Source organism: Cyclopterus lumpus, chromosome 24 (assembly GCF_009769545.1).
Source record: "Cyclopterus lumpus isolate fCycLum1 chromosome 24, fCycLum1.pri, whole genome shotgun sequence".
Classification (NCBI taxonomy): Eukaryota; Metazoa; Chordata; class Actinopteri; order Perciformes; family Cyclopteridae; genus Cyclopterus; species Cyclopterus lumpus.
The window spans coordinates 10571066-10592554 of NC_046989.1; the positions used below are offsets into that span (position 1 = coordinate 10571066).

General features: G+C 42.8%; 1 protein-coding gene across 1 annotated transcript; it reads left to right on the plus strand.

The window, feature by feature from the left end:
* Positions 1 to 10416: 10416 nt before the first annotated feature.
* On the plus strand, positions 10417 to 20842 carry si:dkey-174m14.3 (uncharacterized protein LOC563117 homolog). Its single transcript, XM_034528013.1, has 6 exons — positions 10417 to 10505; positions 12408 to 12569; positions 13779 to 13845; positions 15152 to 15259; positions 15637 to 15717; positions 19430 to 20842. Exons 1-6 carry the CDS (start codon positions 10435 to 10437, stop codon positions 20840 to 20842), a joined length of 1902 nt encoding a protein of 633 aa, XP_034383904.1. The 5' UTR covers positions 10417 to 10434.
* Positions 20843 to 21489: the final 647 nt, after the last annotated feature.

The following is a 21489-nucleotide window of genomic DNA, read 5'->3' on the forward strand; positions in this document are numbered from 1 at the left end:
TAATGGTACCTGCTCATCAGCATACCCATCAGCAGCTCCTCCACATAATCCAAACTGAACAATGCAGTCATTTACTGACTCAGCCCACTCACCAGCTTGTATTGTGTGACATCCATCATTTTCTCAGCTTGCTAAAACAGCCGTGCATGCAAAGAATCTGTTTCAACAACTGTTTGTCTTCAGGAATAGCAACCGGCGATTTCCCCATATTTACAGTAGCAGCGTGTGTCACTGGAAGACGGGCCTGGAAGCTCAATTAGCAATCCATGCATCAAAAGTGATTGTGTTTCTAGTCTCAGCATGACATTCATTTCACTGGTAAATGATAATCCATCCGGCTATCCTGAGTTACAAAAAAAGCATAAAATGCCATTATTGAGCACAAACGTCCCTATGTTTCACAACCCCTGGGCCGTCTATCTCCAAGCTAGTGCTTATCAGCGAGTTCCAATGTGCAGTCTGTGAGTATTTCTCTGTGAACCCAAAACATACTTCACAGATCTTCGAAAGTATAGCACCGCTGCCATTTAATAATAAAGGAGAAGATCACATTGCCTTCATTTATTGTCACATTGCCTTAATTTATTGTCTGATTAAAATGCAGCCTTTGCCGTCACCTTAGCAACTGCTTGAAAAAAGGTGGGTGGCGTGGGGGCTGAGAGAGGCAGGCATGTGAGCCTGTTGGTGTTCATCTCGGTGTAGTGTGTGTGTGTGTGTGTGTGTGTGTTGCTGCAAAGTTTCATCTCCCCACACGAGTCCTTGTACAAGTGCAGTAACGAAACATTCTTCACAGGCACACGACCTTCAGCTGTGCTCTTGCCGAAGATGCAAACTTGATTTGTTCACACTCGATCGGGCCTGCACCCTAAATCTGAATGGAGATGAGAATACTTGGGAATGATGCATAATTCATCGCTTTCAGAAAGAGGCGATGAACAGCCTCAGACTTGAGATGTAAGATTCAACAGATTGGACCACCTGTTCCCCCTCCTCACTTTCCCCCTTCTCTCCTTCCGTTCTCCATCTCTCCCCACGCCTCTTCCTCCTCTTGTCTCTCTTTCTGTCTCTGCTCCTGTGTTTTTTTCCGATTCAGCACCTACAGACGAGGATATTGAGTTGCTGCCAGTATCCCTCGTGGGGGCTGCAATGGAGGTTTCCACTCTCTGTCCGCACTCCCTCCCCTCCCCTTCTTCCTTCCTTGCTTCTTCTCTCTTTCTCACACTCCTCTCACACTCTCGCTATGATATGATTGTTCTCTTCTCACCTCAAATAAGCGCAGATGTAGACAGCCTGATGAGGGTTTCCTCACGAGCCGAGATGGAGTGGAGGGAAAGGAGCGAATGAGGGAGCATGAAAGACATAGAGAGAGGGGGGACAAAGAGCGTGCCTGCTGAATATGTATGATTTGAATCTTTTTGCGCTGCAGCGATGCTCTACTTGGCAGCTCCATGGACAGTTTTATGGGTCCCCTCCACTAACATGCTGTCATTTCCTTTAGGTGCCTGATGAAGAGATGACCAACATCGACACTATCAGGTTAGCTTCTCCTTCTCCATCTCTTTCTCTCTCTCTCTCTCTCTCTGCACATATCTTTCAGCGCTACACCATCACGCCCCCGCGCTCTCCCTGTCGTCTTCCTTTAAGCTCCTTCCCTCCCACTCTTCCTCTCTGTCTTTCCACTCTCGCACAGTCTCTCTCTCCCTCACTCCCTCTGTCTTTCCTCCCTGCTGCTGTTGGACTGGCGTGGTGGCGGCGTGCTGGTGTGCATGTGGTGGGGTTTCTCTGAGCTTTAAGGGAGAGCTGGGTAAACCAATCCACATCGCATACAGAGTGGGGTGTTCTCCATTTCCCCTGCGAGGCTCAGGCGGCAGGATTGTTATCACTCGGTCTCCAGGATGAAGCTCTGTGTGAGCGGAAGGTACCGCTTCCCTGTTTGCATCTTTGATTTGGATTACAATGCTGGCTTGGTTGTGTCTGTGTGCGAGTGTGTTTGAATGTGTGTGTGTGCGTGTGTGTGTGTGTGTGTGTGTGTATATATGTGCTCATCTGTATGTGATGTGGCTGCACTCACAGTGTCAGTTCGTGCTCTCTGTGTATTGATGCAGTGCTGTTGAGTATCATCTGCTTTTCTGATAGTTTGTCAAGATCACAGGGTGTTGTTTTTGCAGAACAAGGCTGGTGGTTGTATGCAGGGAATCTCTTGGCTTGAAAAAATTCACTGCAGCGTTTGTGGCGTTACTGTAAAAGCTTTTTTCTCTCAGGAATCAATCAACAGTCTTTTTAAAAAATTTAAAAAAATGTATTAGTCTTGAATGTGTTATGGTAGTAAAAATGTCCATCCTTGACTGTTTCACATCTGCTTCTGCATGATTTCAGTCATCACCTGTCGGAATGCACCTATAACCACTGATTAATTACTCTGCATGGCAGTGCTGCTTCACCTCGATGAGCAACTGAGCAATTGTAGCTCGAATCAATGTTTTTTAAATGTTTTTAAACAAATGTCTCAAATGTTCACCAAAGCCTAGGTAATAACTGAACTAATGCCTCCACACGCCTGCATTAACAGATTTGAAATGAGCTCATTACCAAATTACAAGTGCTCACCCAATTTTCTGATCAAAGTTGCATTACACGGGAATGAGGCAGCAAAGCAAACATGACGACGGTGCAGAAAAGGATCTGCTCCTTTTGATTTTCCTCCCTCTCTCCTCTCTCCTTTATCACCTCACTGTCCTACAGCAGACACGTTGTAATTGATACTATTACTAATGAACCGTTATTAATCCGGCACAGACGGAAATAGATCCCGAGCTTTCCCTTTTGTGTTCGCTTACCGATGGTATTATTACGATTTCAGGCCGACGACGGGGTAATTAATCTGACGGGGGTGTTTCTCCGTTATCGGGCATAAATTGTCCTCACCACTGTGTCACAGCTTTAATTGAATTGAAGCAGCTCTGCTGAGATAAGAGGACGTAGTCCTGTGTCTTTCCTCCTCGCTCTCTGCTGATTAGGAAACAAGGTCACCTGTGGCCTCTGAAGACGCCGTGACGAGTTTCAACAGGTCGCTCGATCTACCCGGAAGTCTGACCCGACATCTACATCCTATCCAGCCACCCCCCACTTCTCCACCTCCACCCATACATCTCATCTCCAAGACGCCTTCATCTCTAAGTGATGAAATGTCCTGCAATCTCATATCCCTCTCTCTCTCTCTCTCTCTCTTTCTCCTTCTCAATTTCTGTCCCTCCCTGTGTCGGGGCCCTGTGGTGGAGATAGAGATGCAAATTGTACACGGAGATACAGCACAGCAGGGAGCTCCAGAGCAGAGGAGACTTTGGATAAACAGATTTTATGTTTTTTAATAAAAGTGTTGTCAGAATATTCAAAGCACTTGTCACAAAACAATCTTCTGCTGAAGTGTGTTATTTTAGAAATCAGATTGACACCACTTGGGGGGTGAAGATAAAGGACAACTCCTCTCCAGGATGATTGACTTCCCAAAATGTAATGCAGCTTACGAAAGAGTGATGATGAAATGACATCCTTCGTGGCAACAGAACAAAAGTTTGACATAGTATTAGGATTTAAGAACCTGAATTAAAATAGTCAGGTAGCATAGATTGTACATTTAGAATGATACAGTCAGTGTGTCATTTAAACTATTCATTATAGAAGAAGAGCAAATAAGTGTTATTGAATATCGTCAACATCTAAGCAGTATCAAGTGGTTATTTACACTTTCCCAGTAAATATTTTTTAAATGTTCAAACTTATTGAATATCACCACAGTCACTGGATGGGGGAAAAAAACATTCACTGAATTTGACAACCTCGCGTCAAAATCAATTAAGTAGCTATGCTGGACCTTCGGATCATATCACATTCATTTCAGTTGATTTGAGACTTTGTGAAGGAAGCCAAAGCACAGGATGCATGCATCATTTTTCATTTAACCATTCGGTGACCTGCATTGTTGTCTTCCCATGCACCTATTCAGGTTTTTCCTTTGGAATACATTGTTGTCATTTTTGGAATATTGCCGATCCTGGCTGAGAGTTAGATGAGACACTCCCACGTCTTACCACCAGTTCAGGTAGTAGCTGTTCACGCTAAACTACATAAACCGATTGTTAATTAATATCAGTACCAGAAATATTAAACACTTTCGCAGCTATATCGTCCCAGATGAATTAGGCATCCATTGAATCACTTTTATTATAGATGAAGTGTTGCTACAGAAGAGCAATAGCAGACATTACAATGTGTGAGAAAGTGTGTGGGAGAGAGGCTGGTCTGAAGAGAGGTTAGTTTTGATCTGCTTATGTGGACACTGTTGGTCTAACAGACTAATGCGCTCCTCTACTGTCTGCGGTCTGAACAGTCCGCCCTCTCTCTCCCACTCTTGTGTCTATGTCTCTCTCTCTTTCTGTGGTGGAGCGCTGCACAGCTCATCTGGGGCTATTAAGTGTATCTTATCATCTCAACCCCATTATTCTTCCTCCCCTTTGCCCTCTTCTGCACCGGCAGTCGGATCGGCACAGGTCAGATTTATTTCTCGTGGCGATTGAAGCCGTCGACCATGTTACGGCTTCACTGCATAAACCAGTCTTTGACTTGAATTACACATTTACATAATAATCTACAGTATGTGTTAGGTAGAAAACATCACACTAATTCAATTAAATTCAAAGTGAGACTTTTGCTGAGCAGCCGACAAGTGCCCTCAGCTAAAATACTGAACTAATGTAGAGTGGCACCAAGTGGAGGAGAGTCAAAAAGTCATGCTGTGTATTTGTTTTGTTGCTTATGAATTCAAGATAGCAAAATCAGTCAGTCAGCATCTCTAAAGCTCAACAATTAGCACTTATATCTTGTTTGTTTAATCCAGAAAAAAACTACTAAGAAAACTGTTTCATCAACTTACTGAGAAGAATTTAAAATATAAAATAAAAGTAGGTTTATTAAGGAACCGTCACCTGGTTAAAGGAATAACCAGATAGCTATCACAAAAACTCCGTAAAATCACAAATCGTTGTTTTTACACCTCAGTTTTTATACACAATAATGACCTCGACAGAGACAAGCGAGCTGCTTCCAGTCTTTGTGCTAAGCTCAACGAGCTGCTGGCTGTAGCCTTATATTACCAGGCAAACATTAGAGTATTGTAACAATCTTCTCATTTCAGTCTGCAAATAAAGTTATTTTCCAAAATGTCTAGCTATTGCTTTTAGTCTTTATTGTAACCAAACATTGATTTTTCACCTTTGATCCCAAACTGGAGGTCACAGATTTCATACTATGCCACTTAATTAATGTCGTGATGCTGGAAAGCTGTTAGCACTTTATAGCTTTCTATATTTTCTCATCATAGTCTCCATTCATGCATCCCTGAGTTGAAGTTTTTTAGGCCGCCTCTTAAGATAGACCTTAAAGTACATCTGAGCCGCACGCTGTACAGTTGTGATGTATGATGCAAATACACATGTACACACACACACACACACGCACACACAACATACAGACTGACACACATGGAAAACACAACACGGAGCGGCACACTGCAGGCTAGCAGATTTGCAGGGGTGGCTCCTTTGTTGCGTCTAATCACTACCCTGTCCATTCGAGCGCCACTCGTAAACAATATGTTGTGAATCGTGGGCAGTGTGTCTTGTGCTTGTGTGTGTGTGTGTACGTGCGTGTGTCTGTGTGTGCGTGTGTGTGTGTGGTATGTGTTTGTGTCTGTTCTATTTTTAATGAGCTGAACCTTTTGAAAAGCTGCTTGTGCTTCTTCGTACCATCTCCTTTTTGTTGGGGCTGAAAAAATGGCAAACGCTGGCCTTATTGTGTGTATGCCACAAACATTTTAGTCGAGTCTTTTATTATTTAAATTACTGTTGAGACAAAATTTGGGAAGGCCAATAAAAATGACGGGATTGAAGGAAACGGAGTGGACAGAATTGGGATTTTCTTTACTTTATGGAAAAAATTAAATGCTGAAGCATTTCAGACTCACTGATTTGGGATCTCGAGGAAACTTGATTTCAAAAGAGGTTTCAGATGAAGTTTCAGAGTGAGTTTGTGGATTCTGGATTGGAGGAAAACCAGGTCTCAGTGGCTTTGCTAGGAAAGCTCTCAGTAGGATTTACTGGCATCGCAAACACCGATTTTCTTGTCGAGAGGCAGACGCTGTTTTTTGGTAGAACGCATGTGCTTGTGTGTGTGTGTGTGTGTGTGTGTGTATGTTCGTGGTCTTATAGCTTGGGGGTTTCTTGCCTCTACTCTACTCCAAACTTGTATTTATTTTGACTTGAATTATTTATGACAAGCACTTTTGAGAGACAAGGTTTGTGACAGTATTTTATATTATTTTGTATGTATCTATATTTGGAAACCAACTCAAGGTTTACATTTTCATACTATGTTAACTGCAACTTACATATATATATATATATATCTATATATATATATTATATATATATACACACAACACAATATACACAGTAATTATAGTGCTCATTATCTTTATATTTAGAATGTATCTGTGTTTTTATAATATAAGTAATAATTTCACAACATATTTCACAAAAATACATAACCTTTTACTCAAAATCAATGTATTAATAAGTGATTTTTAGAGGTGCTGGGAGACATATTTAGTTACCTTTGAACCTTGCATAGAGCCGCGCTAGCTGCTCCCCCTTATACTGTACAAACAGGAAATAGTGCATTTCCAAAAATTGTCGAAACTATCCTATAAAGCTCATTCCTGTGTAAGCAAAACTGACATTTTAATTTTTGGACCAACCTGCATACCTTTTTAATTTTTTTTCTGATTGCATTTTGCTGAAATAAAAATAAGCCGACCGACGCCGGCTCGCACACACATACATGCCTCAATCAAATGAACAGAATCAGAAACAGCCGTCTGAATAAGTCTTCACTGTTGGCTATTTGTATTTATACGAGTTTTCTTCCATTTGTGTTGTTGTTGTGTTTTGTGCTGTCTGTTGTTTACACGGCTAACAGGTTTTTTAAAATGCTGGTTGCAGGTGCTGCATTGGCTCATGTGTCACCCTACTCTTACATGACTCATGGTTCCTCTTGTGCAGGGAGAGTACGTAACTCAGAAATAGGAGCTAAAGAACAATGATCGTTCCTAAAAGAAAAAAGGGGGCTCTTAGAACAATGTTTTTAAAACTGTTGAAAAAATGCAGAGCCATTTTCAGCCTAAACTACAACTTGCTCTGACCCAATCAGTTCTCTGTGTTCTCTCCTCTTCTTGGGTTCAGACGAGCAACAGGGCTGTGTATATTCTTGTGTTTCATTTGGAGCTCAGCTAGTCTCCATCACCTCTTACGCTCATCCTGAAATCCTGTTGGGGATGTTTGCTGTGATTTGCACACTCCACATCAGCAGCACATGGAAACCCGTTCAGCAGGTCAATATCCCCGGCTGCTGCTAATGATGTTGGGAGTTGGTGTGTAACTGCTTAGTTGTCCTGCCCCCAGGTTAAACAATGCTGGGACAGAGAAGCAGCAGAGACACAAACCCACATACACTCTTAGTGCCCCAAGTTGAGAAGTGATCTTTCTCTTTTATTAGGTGGTTGAGTCATACTGCTGAGTGACAGCTGGAGGTTAGCCTACCTTGTTAATCTAAAGGGATACGAGGCCGAAAGAGCGTCTTCTTTGCCTTCTTCCTCTGCTGCTTCTGGATGAGTCACCCCCTTGGGTTCCCCCCTCTCTAATGCTGAGGTCTGGGCCTCTTTATTAGGGCTTTTCCTGAGAGCCTGTCTGCGAGGTACATGCGATCAGCAAGGCAGGAAGGAAGAAACAGAACAGGCGGAGGAGACGAGAGGAAGGAGAAAGGCAAATTATGATTTCCAGTGGAGACTGTTTGCTTTTCCTATCTAATTTAGTGATGGCTTCGCTCTCTTTCCTGTCTTGATTTAATTGCGACTACTCTAACTGGCGTCCCCCCCCCCCCCCCCCAAAAAAATGCTTCCTGCTTCTCCCTCATCCCAATTCCTCAACTTTAATATTCTCCTCCTCCTCTACAACCTCCCTTTCCTCTTCTTTTCAAATGCTCTGAGTTCCTCTCGAATGTCAGCATGGCACGAGGTGGGTGGCAGGCAGCGCCATCTGAACGAGCCCCGTCTCTGGTTTTGCTGCAGTGTGAGGATCGGGCTAAAGGAAGAAAGAGCAAGCGAGTGAATGAGCGAGGGAGCGATGGGAGAGTCGCTTGTGTGCTGGCGGTTTGACAGCGGACACCTGACGTGGCCTGAGATGTCGCCAACAGACGTCCTTTTTTGACTTCACGATCGAGACTGTTGGTTTATTTCATCCTTGAAATGGGGGTTTGAATTGGCACAGCCGATGCCGCAGCAGACAAACACGCACATACACGAAAACACACGCAGACGCACAATTGGTTGGAGACGTATAGACGAATGCACACTGAAAGTAGGAGCCTACATGGTCACAAAGCAGCAGCCACCAAAAGATGCTCACACCCACACAGATCTCACAAACACACACACACAACTACACACACACACACACACCACACACAGACACAGACACACACCGAGAGCCGTGGTGCTATGACTCAGAGGGGAGCAGTCTGGATTGAAGGCTCCAGTGGCAGGTGGTGAGCTGTCACAATATGGAGGAGTGCATGTCTCCCTGGCTGCCTCCTCAGCCCAGCAGCATAAATCACCTCCCAACAACTGTGTGTCAGTGGATCAAGCATGTTTTCTCTACTGGTATGTCATCAGGTTTTACTCATGCGTGTGTACAGTATCTACGGATTACAATCCTAATCGTGAGGCATCCCTCGCCTGTACCCCCACTGCACAGTCTGTCATTGTTTCGCGGCAACGCGCTCGGATCGAGCGCCTTTGATCAAGCTTTTTGACGCGCCATCCCATCTAAGTGATCTGCTAGATTTGTCTGCAGGCTGACAGCCGCACCTGTGCTGTGAACGCCATCGAAACACACGTGGCTGAGCGTACCGTGGCAATATTTGTAAAAAAGAAGCCTCGGTGCATTGGCCTTGTCAAAGCTCGTTTCATTCAAGACGTGTGTAAGGATGTGTCAGTTCATGTCCTTTTTGTTTGGACATGTAAGAGATGAAGTCTGCAGAAAGAGAATAGAGGACAGATAAGTCTGCTTGTCACAAAGGCCCCTTTCATCCAAGGCACCAGTGAATATAAAGCAGGCCTGTGTCCATAGCACAAAAAGCAGCATAAAACCTACAAATACCATTGCCTTTCTCTTTTAAGGGCCTTTGAAAACCATTTCCAACTGTCAGCTTCGTACTATGACAAATCGGCTACTACTTTAAAGGAAAATATGTTTTTTGCTAAATTTAGTCTGTTTTTAGTCTTTTCACATGAGAGATTTCTGTTTTTGTTTGTCTCTGTGCTCATTTCTCTGGTTTAAAGAAGAAACATTGAAATCAATATGCGATGACAGGTATGGGGTTGTTTCTGTGTCTTGCCAGCAGACTATTGTTAAAATGTAATCAATAATGTTGACAGATTTCTTTTTTCTGAAACATTAACCAAATTAGCCACATCTATGTAACAAATAGTATCAACCCAAAAAAATGCTGCAGCAACTTATTGGACATAAGAAATGCGCTGAACTTTAAACATTTGAATTGGTGCCTAAACAAAACACAACATTTATTTCAGATTTACGGTACTAGAAAGACTAGATCTCAAAATGAATCTTCAATGTCCCAGCTTTCCGATGATGTTCACCACTTTTATGTGGCGTATGCTGGAGAGCTGCTGTCTCCCCTTAAAGACAAAAATGACTCCATAGCAAAGAGAGCTGGAGTAGAAGAGGTTAATAAAAACCAATAAAAAGTGCAAATAAGTTGTAATATTTCATTTAAACCAACATGAAGCAAGCTGTGGAACATATCTCCCTCTGTAGATTTCTCCCCATTTGATTGTAAAACTCTTTAAGTCTGAAGGACTGAGACTAAAGCTTGACATTTACCACTGATGTCCTAGATACTTTCATTTTCACAACACAGTGTGTGACACATAAAAGCCACTAAAATGAAAGCCACAACACCATGGGTGGACTTTAACCTTTTCAGATTGTTAATACATGGAGCTTACTCTGAATTTAGTACAGTTTAAGGTTATTGCAGCATTCTGGTCCAAGATAAAACTGTGGGTAATTTTGCCAAATAAATATCAACGTTGTCCTTCAAACAGGATCCCTTGTTGATCTGTAATTACTAATATTGGCAAATATGTGTGTTTACTTTGTTTGGCAGGATCAGCGCAGGTAGAGTACTCAGTAACTCTGCAGGCCACACTTAGCGGGTCTCCTTTGGGAAACTAACACATATGACGGCTCCCTGTGGTCGACCCCTAAACACACGAGAGGGAAGGAACACAGACAAACCATGAAAAAGATATACATTGGCAAAACTGCCTTAAAAGTCCCCCGAAATGGCGGCAAACATCCGAAAAAGAGGTAAGAGAATAACTCTCAGACGCCATCTTTCCATCAGTCCTCGTTTGTATCTGTTTGTCCGCTCATCCGCCCACAAGCTGTCTTCTCTGGTCGCCCAGTGATGCTGAAGCGGGCTCATCCTGCCCGTCCAAGCCCAGGAGTCACGCTGCCTCGTCATCTCATCTCACCGGAATGAAAGCACTCATTATGTCTGACTCAGCTGGCGTTCACAGAGGAGGTCACTAATGGGGGATTTTTTTATCCCTGGAGCTACTTCACGTAAACTCATCCTCTATCAAACAACAAACACCTGTATTCCCCTGCTAATGCCTGCCAATCAAAGAGCGGCAGGAGGCGGGGGCTGCGGGGCAAAACAGCACAGCAATGCCTTCCAGTCAGTTGAGACACTCATTGAATCCCTTCGTAGGCAGGTATGGTTTTACAGTAAAAACATACCTGCCTACGAAGGGATTCAGCGGCTTTCAGCGTAAATCAATATGAACTTTTATTTATAATTCAGCCTAGTTTAGTACTGTATTTTATTTTGAATGGTAAGTGGAGATTTATTTCTACAAATATTTGTATACATTAACTTTAAAGGAGCGAAAGTAAGAAAGAGTCAGTTCCTCACAAAGCATCTTAGGGAGTAAGGTGGTGCCTTTAAAACCTGTGCTGAAAACCAACATGTCCCTTCTTCTACCAACAGTCAACTGCAGTTTAAATTTTAATATCTTACATCAAGAAATGAAGGAGGAGGTTAATAGCGCTCAACCTCACAGGGAATGTAAGGCCTGTCCGGGGCTCTCAGAATAGGTATACACTGTAACACGTAGTGTTAGTCTGGGTAGTGTGTCTGTAAATCAAACCATATCAAAAATACCATAATTGTTATTATGTATGTGACTGGCCAAGATTAACAATCAAGCAAAAGTGTTTTATAAGACCACAAATGTGGAATTAAACAGGACAAAATTACAAAGAAATGGCTGGTGCTATTTAGTCTTACCAACTCCTATCAAGCATATTAATATGCTGGGAACTGGATGAAAGGAACCTGTCCCTGATATTGTTTCAGTCTTCATCAGCCCCCACCGTGTGCATCTATGATCTTGTTAAAAGAAGAAGAAAGAGAGGAAGTGAAAAGAGCGCCCCACATCTCCATCCACTCTCTGCTATCTGTTATCAGGCTGCAGATAGAGTCATTACCCTCCTTTCTCCATCTGTCCGTCAATACAGGGTCCATTAAGCCCAGCCGTGCACACTCACATCCATCACGGCAACAGACATTTCCTCTTTTCCCACTCACACATGCCCTTTTATGAGACACAGTCCAGGTAATGCACATGCTCTGAAAATAGTCATCATTGTGCTGTCTGGCTGAATTACATGTGGGGGTTATTTATCGCTGTTATCTGAGCCTTCACAGTCTATTTGTGTGATATATTAGAGTTCATTGGCTCATATTTCATCACAGATTACACACTTTTTTGTCTTCTTTTGCTCAGTGATGATGGGGTTTCTGTGATGATCTTTTATGCAGAGAAAAAGATATAATACCAAAAACGACATTTAAAAAAAAAGAAAAGAAGCTATGTGTCCTGGCCTGCCTGGATTCTTAATTAGAGATCTGTGTTTTAGTCCCATGTTTTCCTCACACAAAGCACTTTCTCACACAACTTGTCTACTGTTATCACCCTCTCATGATGTTCTCATCACCGCTGCATGGCCGCTCAGGGGCGCATTTAAAAGATATGTGGACCCTTATAAGTCCATTTAGATAAGCATATACCCGAGTTACAAGCTTGTTTTCTTGCAACATAAGCCCTGAACACAATCATCTGCTGTGTGTGTGTGTGTGTGTGTGTGCGTGTGTGCGTGTGCGTGTGCGTGTGCGTGTGCGTGTGCGTGTGTGTGTGTGTGCAGCTCACTGCAGGAGCAAAAGGAGGATTTACGGAAGAGGCTTTCCTTCACCACACACAAGCTGGAGCTGCTGCAGAGCGAGTTCGACTCCACGCGGCAGTACCTGGAGACGGAGCTGCGACGGGCGCAGGAGGAGCTGGACAAGTTCACGGATAAACTGCGCAGGTAGGCGCGGACACACCGGACCGCACAGTGGGGGAACAAGTGTACCAGAACACAGCACCGGAATCTTAATACAGAGGAGAAACATGGACTGACAGGGAATGTGATTACATGCCCACAGTTAAAAGTGTATATTGATCCAGTGAGATGAGACATTCAAGCTGCATATCCTTTGTTTGTCACTCCAGTTATACCATGAAGCGATACACCACACCTTCAGTATAGTCCCATGTGTATGTGCATCTAAAGTTAGCCATGCAGTGTTGTGTTCTGGTCCAGTGAACAGCAGCTTTAAAATGGAAGAGATATTTGATATACTGTGTTTAGAAGGAGGCCCTCAAAGCCTAAATAGAAAGGAAAATATGTATTTCTTCATTTGCTGCTATGAAGGACCAGCTGACTTTTTCCTCATAGTGTGACAATCTAAATAATCAAGCACAGACAGGATGTTTTTTTTCAATACAAAGAAACCAACAGACACATTTTTTGAAATTTGGAAACTATTTCCAGGACTCTTCCCTGTGGATTCTAAGTACGAACCCGTACAATAATTTATTAACAAAGCCGTTTTGGCCCTAGTCAAGTACCAATTACTGTTAGTTTGAGTACATACATACAGTACATACATTTGAGTACACAAGAGTAAGTATTTTTTTCTTAGAAATCTGGGTCTTTGTGAATAAAAGAATTGTTATCTCATCAGCATTTGGTACACGTTCAAGAGTAGTTTCTAAAAAATGTCAAAAGCAGATTGTTATCTTGAATTAGAGCAGAGTCAAATCCATTTAAAGCCATGTTGTCTGCATGGAAATTGGCAAAGCAAAATAAACAAACAATAGTACTTCTAAAGAATCTAAATAATTATGGAACAAGAATTGCACCTTAAGGTACACCACAAAAGCCTCCGTCCCCAGGTTGGGATCCAATATGAGGAGTGAGTAATTCACATTATTATCTCGCCTTAAACAGTATGTCACTGCCTTCCGGGTCACATATAACAGACCAAAACATTCACAAAATCATCAGATCAGTCGAGTGAGGTCAGTGAGATGTGAAAATGACTTTTAAGTGCTATAAACTGAAACCGTGGCATGCAATTTAGCTCTGACTTGTGTACTGCTGAGAATACCGATTTGCTTTTGGAAACGTCTCCGGCTGCTATGTACAAACTATTATCTGCAAGTGAGCTGTGTCATTTATTGTGTCGTTTAGAATACAAAGCAGCTACTCGGCACTGCAGAGGATCAACCAAGATCTGGAGGAAAAGATCCAAAGAAATGTAAGTGTGTGTGTGTCTGTGTGTGAATTTCCATGCTAAAGCTTAAGTACCTGTAGACACAGAAGAAAGAGAAGCGCCTCAGCAAGTCATGGGGTTTAGACATGGTGGAGAATATTTGGTGAGACCATTTTAATATGGAAATGCCCTGCCGTTGGTGCAACTGAAGTTAATTATGGCCTATTACAATGGCCTGTCCTCCTTCTAGTGGCAGAGTGGTGGCAAACCCATTGTTCCTCAGTGCGTTGCACCTGACTTCATTTGTCAGACGCTGCTTTTGCCGGTGGAAAGATACAATTAACTGGCCTGCAGGAGAACACTATATGACAATCAGGCGTCTTTGCTGTTGAATGGAGAGCTGAAAACGTTTAGCGAATGGGTTCGTTACAGCACAAGATAATAATCACCACTGCCCTCGCCGGGATTACAACGCCGCAGCAGTTAGATACCACGTCAGTGAGGCGCTGAGGGTCACCCGGCTTTTTATGACAAGACAAATTGTCGGCGACAGCTTATTTTTTATTGTGGTGGATCGTCCTCATCAGCTGTTATTGATTCCTCTCACGTATTCCATTCTCAAGGGAGAGAGAGGTGCTGAGTGATCGTAAAGCTTGTTTACGCCACAGGTGCCACACACCCATCTGACCCCGTGACCCTGTACAACTAGTGGATGTAATTACAAGACCGATAAACACAGTGATATACTTTGTGTGTGCTTGTACTCGCACAGCTACACGGTTCCACCGAGAAAAAGCCTGAAGAGACACAAAACCTTTGCAGGCAAAGATACTTTTCTTTTATTGCAGCTCATATCATACTAACCTCAAACACTGGTGGGAAATTAGCAAGCACTGAATTAAAACTTCACACAAACCTGGTCTTCATCAGCCAACAAGGAGAGAAAATGTACTTCTGCGGAGGGCTCAGTTTACTGACTTCATGTTACCATAGTAACCCAAAAATTACAGTATCTCCTGCTGCCACTTATATTATTTTTATTATTATTATACTCAATGTGTGAAGTTGCTCTACACTCTTAGAAGTGAAGGTGCTAACAATATAAAAATCATCAAGGCATATATTCAGTGTTGAAATATTGATGAGAAACTTGAACTTAGACAAGTCACGGCGAATTTGCTCAGTTCTGTGAATTACTGTAGTGGAATTTGATTAATTAAAAGATTGTAAAAACTGGGACGCACGCTTTGATGAGTGTTGTTTCAACTGAAAACATCATCGTTAACGTCGATAAATCTATAAGTCTTCTTTCCATGCTGGTAATTTGTATAAACGTCTCTCTGGTCATCAGACTCAGCACCACGATGATGAGAAGCGAGCACTGAGCAGAGAGATCATCGTCCTCAACAACCACCTGATGGAGGCAAAGCTCACCATCGAGAAGCTGCAAGAAGACAATGTAAGAGCCTTGTTATGTTTTCATCTTTAGAGAATACAGTAACGCAGATTAATAGCTCCATCTTGTTTATCTGCCTTGAACAAAAAAATGGCTACGTTTTCTATTACAATTAGACATATTGCCTCGTTATGAAAAGGTTGTTGTCGCAGCAAAACTGATCACACACGAGCATTGAGATACTTTTGCTCCTATTAATCTTATTAATCTTCGCACAGAGAACGTTATATTTGCAGCTATAAACAGTCCGACTTTCAGTTTTCAAAGCAGAGAAAGTTTCCGGGCTAGAATAATCAGTGGAGATGATGAAAATACTCACCAACACGAGTGCATATTCATCCTTGAAAGTTATTTCTTCTCCTCTAATTGCGTCTCCGTAGGACATGTACAGGAAGGACTGTAACCTGGCTGCTCAGCTTCTCCATTGCAACAAGTCTCTCTACAGGGCGCAGCTCTCTGAGGTGAGATCTGCTCTGACTGTTTCAGGTCATTCAGGCTTGTAATCAAGCTAAAATCTTGGGTTTTTTTTGTCTGGAATTTAGTCTTCAAAATATATGTTTTTACATGTTTCATCCATGTTATCAAGATTTCAGTCACGTCCGATCCCTAAGAGGTTCAGTGTAACAGTTAATGAAAGTCACAAGCAACCAAAAGTTCACTTTTTTCCAGAAATGTGCACAATTCAATGTGCACTACATTTCTTAATACAACAATAGTCAAGTAAAAGGAATTCATTTTCTGAGAAATAGCTGTGATGAGCAAACGAAGAGGAGATGTGAGTTTCTTCAACAGCACTATGATGAATGTTCAGCTGACATAAAGAGGGACCAATAAGAAGCGCTGACTCGACTGTAATGGAAGGTGCCCTTTGGTGAGGCAGAGGAGATAAGAGACGAGACATGCAGGAGCGATGACTGCTGCCAGTCACTGCAGGAAGGCCAGAGGTTAGAGGAGTCAGGCTGTTCTTTGGCTAAATAACCTTCAACTGAGAGAAGTGAAAGAGGGTTGAACAAGTTGGCAGCTAATTTAAAAGAGCTGAACATGTTACCTGAGAATGTAGACATATGATCTTTCGCTTCAAGTTATGCCATGAGAGCCATGGTTGTTTTTGGTCATGGATGAAGGAAAAATGATCTAGTATTGTTATATTATTTAACCATTCAAGTGTCGTTACCTCGTGCTGGAAAATAAAAAGTATGAAAATAGTTTTCCTCATTTCTCTTGACTAACTATTTAAATGATTACAACGATATTACATGTTAATTGATGGAAGTATTACATTATTTTATTTCCATTTCAATATTAGATATATTACTTTACTTTTTTTTTTAAAGGTTTAAGGAAATGTTCTTAGTTCATTTCCATCACGGAAACGTTCATGAACGTTCATTCCATTATGTTGGCAATTTGTTAAAAGCTGAACATTCTAAATTACATTTCTATCAAAAAGAGGAAAGGATATATCCAATAAAATGTTTAAATAACATTTAAGTTGTACTTACATATCATTTTGAGGTACTTTACTCCCCTATATTTCTGAGGGTAACATACGTTTATACATTTATTTGGCAGCTGTAGTTACTTTGCAGATTTAAAATATTCATATGAAATAATATTAGCATTTTAATTATTAATTATTATCGATTAAGCAACCTAGCGGTTTGGACATTTGTTAAAATTAGTTCCTCCTTTACCAGCTGCAACATGAAAGTGATGCTTAGACTTTAATGCATCAATAATTATTTATTACTTTGAAATCGTCAATTCTGCAGTAATGACTACTTTTTGCATTTTAAGTATATTTTTGATGCTTTTGAAATTAATGACTTACTGTTCTTTACTGTTCCACCTTTCCTTTCATTCTCATTCAAATCTTTTGGAAATGAACCGATATTACATGCAGGCTTTGATATGAAAAGTAGCGCAAATCTTGTCATTCTCCTCCTGTCCCTCAACATGCAGCTACATCAGAGTATAATTATACTGCACTGGGTTTAATAATCATGTCATTGTATGAGAGTGATGAAGCCAGAAGCTACTCCAAGGCAGTTTGTGCACACATGTGAGGGACAGTTAACTGTTCAAGGAGCCTAAACTGCAGTGCAGCCTCATCATGCTACCCCGCTGCTACTGCTTGGGAAAAGATGCATATGGATATTGATGAGTGTTTTGACACCGTGCCAGCTGGGTCCCACTTTCCGCTGCATCAGCCCTGGCCTTGTGCCTACAGTATGTGACAGGGGTGGCTTTCAAAGCTGGCAAATGTCCACGTTGTTGCCCGCATGGCTGAATGGAATTTATCAATGCAAACGGCATTTGGTTGCGTACAGCTGACACAATATCCCCTTACACACAAACAAATACACACCCTCCATGTACAGAGGACAGGATTGGTAATAGAGGGGAACACTGTTGTGCCAAAAAGAGTGCAGGTCAAAGGCCATCCACGCACGCTCTGTATGTCCACCTGTCTCCTGTGGGTGGGAGCTAATCGAAAGCATATTGATGAATTGTGCTGCAGCATTTTGAGGAGGGCATTGGCTCTTCAGTGCCTGCTAAAGTGCTCCAGTTGTTTGTTTTGCTGCAAAACAACCACAGAGGGTGTGAAACGATTAGGCTCGGATATCTGAAACACCACATAAAAGCTCATCATGATCCTGTTCAAAACAAGACCAAGTGAAAAGTGTGTGGACAGTATTATGGCGTTCGGTTTGGTTCACGTTGGAGTAAAACTGTTTAGATCAAAATGTCTTTTCATGTTTGTCTGTCCTCTATCTACAGAGTTAAAATTAGCTCACATCTCATTGCCAATTAGGAACAACTGACTAGATTCCTGTTGATGGTGTGCTGCAGTTTACTTAATTAATGCTTGTTGCTATAGAGAGACACAGATAGTAGATGGAGACTTTTTTTCATTGAGAAATGCTCAGAATAGAACAACTTCTGTTGTTTTTCAAAGAAGGAGAATCGTTTCATCTTAATTTTCGCGTATATTTTTCTCTTTGTTTTGTCTCTTGTCACTTGAAAATGACAAGACAAGAATGGCAAACAATTATTCCTGACGAGGTGTAAATTACTCATACTACCGTACTGTGTGACATACTGACACACACTGCAGTGCACAGGGACATAAAATGCAATATATTTAGTTAAGAAAGTAAACTGTAGTATGAGCTAGATATCTTATTATGAATGTATATTGAGTATTCATACAATAAAGAGTTTACATGTTAAGGTCCCTTTACAATGTCGCATTTGGATCCAAAAAGGTGGTCCTAGATCACATGGAGACACGTCCAAAGACAACCTTCTGCAAAATACTGACATTGTCTGAAATCTAGGAACTAATTTCTCACAATTTCATTTCAAACATCTTCAAACCAACCTATTAGAATACAATGTACAATAAAGGACAATGCACTGGCCAGCAGGACATTTTGTAGGAACCATTTTTATTACATTTTGTAAGAAAAAAACACATCACAGAACAAAAGGAACAATAAAGAAACCAGCCACAAGACATGAAAGTACCATAAACAAAATATATGAGCAAGGAAAAAATAAATAGGAATATCAGTTCACAAATCTTTAGTTTTCTGATATAAATTGTAGACTTTGAAAAAATATCAACTAGAAATGAATAGAAAGAGGTTTGTTGCACCACTCGCATATGTGAATGTTATATTTACCCAGTAAAATAAGAAAATTAATAAGATCCAGCAAGTGAGTAATGAAAATGCCTGTGGGACTCGGGCACAGACGAAAAGCTTGCAGACTTGCATTTTCCCGACGTGAGCTGATGTTTTCATACACTATTTTCTAGTTACATTGCAGTGCTTCCAATTCACCATGCAGCCATTGCACGATCTGACACAGTTTGTGAGCAAAATTGTATTAGACCTGTCGCTCTGTGTGACTTGCAATACACGTTGTCACACAGTGTAGTGCACCTTTGATGCAGACAGCCTGGTAGACCTTCTGATTATAGTAAATGTCCAAGGAGTCTTTTCAAGTCATTTACACTGAATAGAATGCCAAAGCCTGTGAATGTTGACCTTCCTCAACCAATCATCAGGAGAGAAAGTAGTGCGACAGCACATCTCTATCTGTTGGTACAGCAACACTTATGTCTCATGTATTTTCCTGCCCTTCTTTTTTCTCTGACACTTGTAGCTGCCGGCTGATTTTCAGGAGCGACTGACCATGCACATGGAGGAGTCTCCTCTCTGCCACACTTACTCCGACTCTGTCCCGGCCTCTCTCATTGGCAAAGTGCTCGAGAAGCCAGACGAGGCCTGCAGCAGCTGCCAGGCCTCCCGCTCCCCCAGTCCCCAAACCCAGGACCATGCTTTTATCTTGGAGAGCTTGGGACCAGGAGAGCGGCTGGGGCTCCGAGCAGCCTACAAATCTGACCTGTACAGTAGCGACACGGCACTGTACTGCCCTGATGACCGGCACCGTGAGCGGAGGCCCAGCATGGATCTCCACGGTCAGAGGAAGCTTATCTACGGGCCCCAAATTTCTACCGACAGCAACCCAGAGGAGGGCTCGGTGGGCTTGAGGGCTGGCTTCTCCCAGGAGCACTTTGCTAAGTTTCCTGCCACACTGGGTGCAGGCTCCAGCTCCTACTCCAGCTTCAGTGGAGGCGGGTCTGAGGAAAAAGGCAACGGTCCGCCCAGCAGTGCAGCTTCCTCTCCGCACCACCATTCCCTCTACATGGAGTGGAGAGATGCAGGCGACTACGAGAGAAAGAGTGACTCATCCTGGGAGAGGGACAGTCCAAGAGGCTTTGCCAACGCACATCCTTTCCAGCAGACGGAGCTGAGCCACCACCAGAACGGCAGCTCGCCTGTCTACAGCCGCACCATGTCCTCCTGTTTCAGCGAGCCTTATGAGCCGCTCCCTCCCTCTTCATCCCCAAGCGTTGCCTATGGAGACAGTCGTCGAGGCAGCACATTTGCCCCCGAGGAGGAGGAGCTGATTGGTCGATGGAGACAACTCAGTGTGGAGGACTTAAGTGCCCACGCCTACCGCAGCCCGGGCCGGGCTTCCCCTTATAGCTTCTCAGAGCAGCACTTCTCCATCCAGCCTTCCAAGATCCGACTTGGCCCGCTCTACAGCAGCTTCCAGGAGGGGGCTGACGGTTACCATCATGGAGGGGGTGTCATGGACCCGGTGTGGGTAGCCGCCAGCACCAGCCCCGAACGCAGCCCAGGGCTGCGGCAGGCTCATAGCCAAGCCCACCTGTACCGAGCCGAGGAAAGCCACGGGTCGGAGCATAGCCTCTACCACTCAGGGAGCTCCAAAGACAGGGAGGGTAACGGGGCAGCTGGCGGCCTCAGCACGGATTATGTAGACCCCAGCCCCAACAGCTCTACAGAGTCTCTGAACCAGAGGGCCCTGGAGATGACCGCTGAACTGCAGCACTACCAAGTGGAAATGCACAGCCTGCCTGCACAGGGGAGCCAGTCGCCACCACCAGCCCCACCCCCTCCTCCCCCGTACAACCAAACATTTGGCTCCTTGGGACTTTCCAGGAAGGACAGTCTGACCAAGGCCCAGCTTTATGGAACACTTCTAAACTGAAGACGCAAGGCCTTCGTATGTGCAGCGACACCGTCTGTGAGCACCATCATTTTGAGAGACAATGGTTTGAATGGCAGCCAGTGGGCGAATAATTCAGTCTCATGAACATGTAACTATTGCTGAGTATTTAAATGCTTTGATCGTATGGCAATGGATGGAAACCGTTTACACTACAATTGTCCTGAGCAAGTACTGTAGGTCACGTTATAAGAGTTGGGTGGTGAGGAACTCAAGCAGCACGTACAATTTGTAAGAATGTGTATGTATTTAAATTACAAATGGTATAAATATATACTTATAACTAAAAATTGAGTGATATATTTTATATGTAGCTGTTAGCGAGATATACATCCAAATCAATCAAACAAAATGCAAATCCTCTTTATAAACCTGGAAATTGTACATAGATTAAAAACTGCCAATCCTATAATCGAAAACTCAAAGAGGTATTTTAATTGAGAATTGATGTGCGTGTAAACTACACATGGATTCAGTCCTTATTTGTAATGGACTGAAACAGTGCTGGCCTTGTGAGGCTTTAAATGTTAACGTTGAACACATGAGGACAACACAATCAATGAATCACTTCAATGAGAAACACACATTTAGTTTTTGTTGATTGAATTTGACGGTATCGGTGGGTGTGT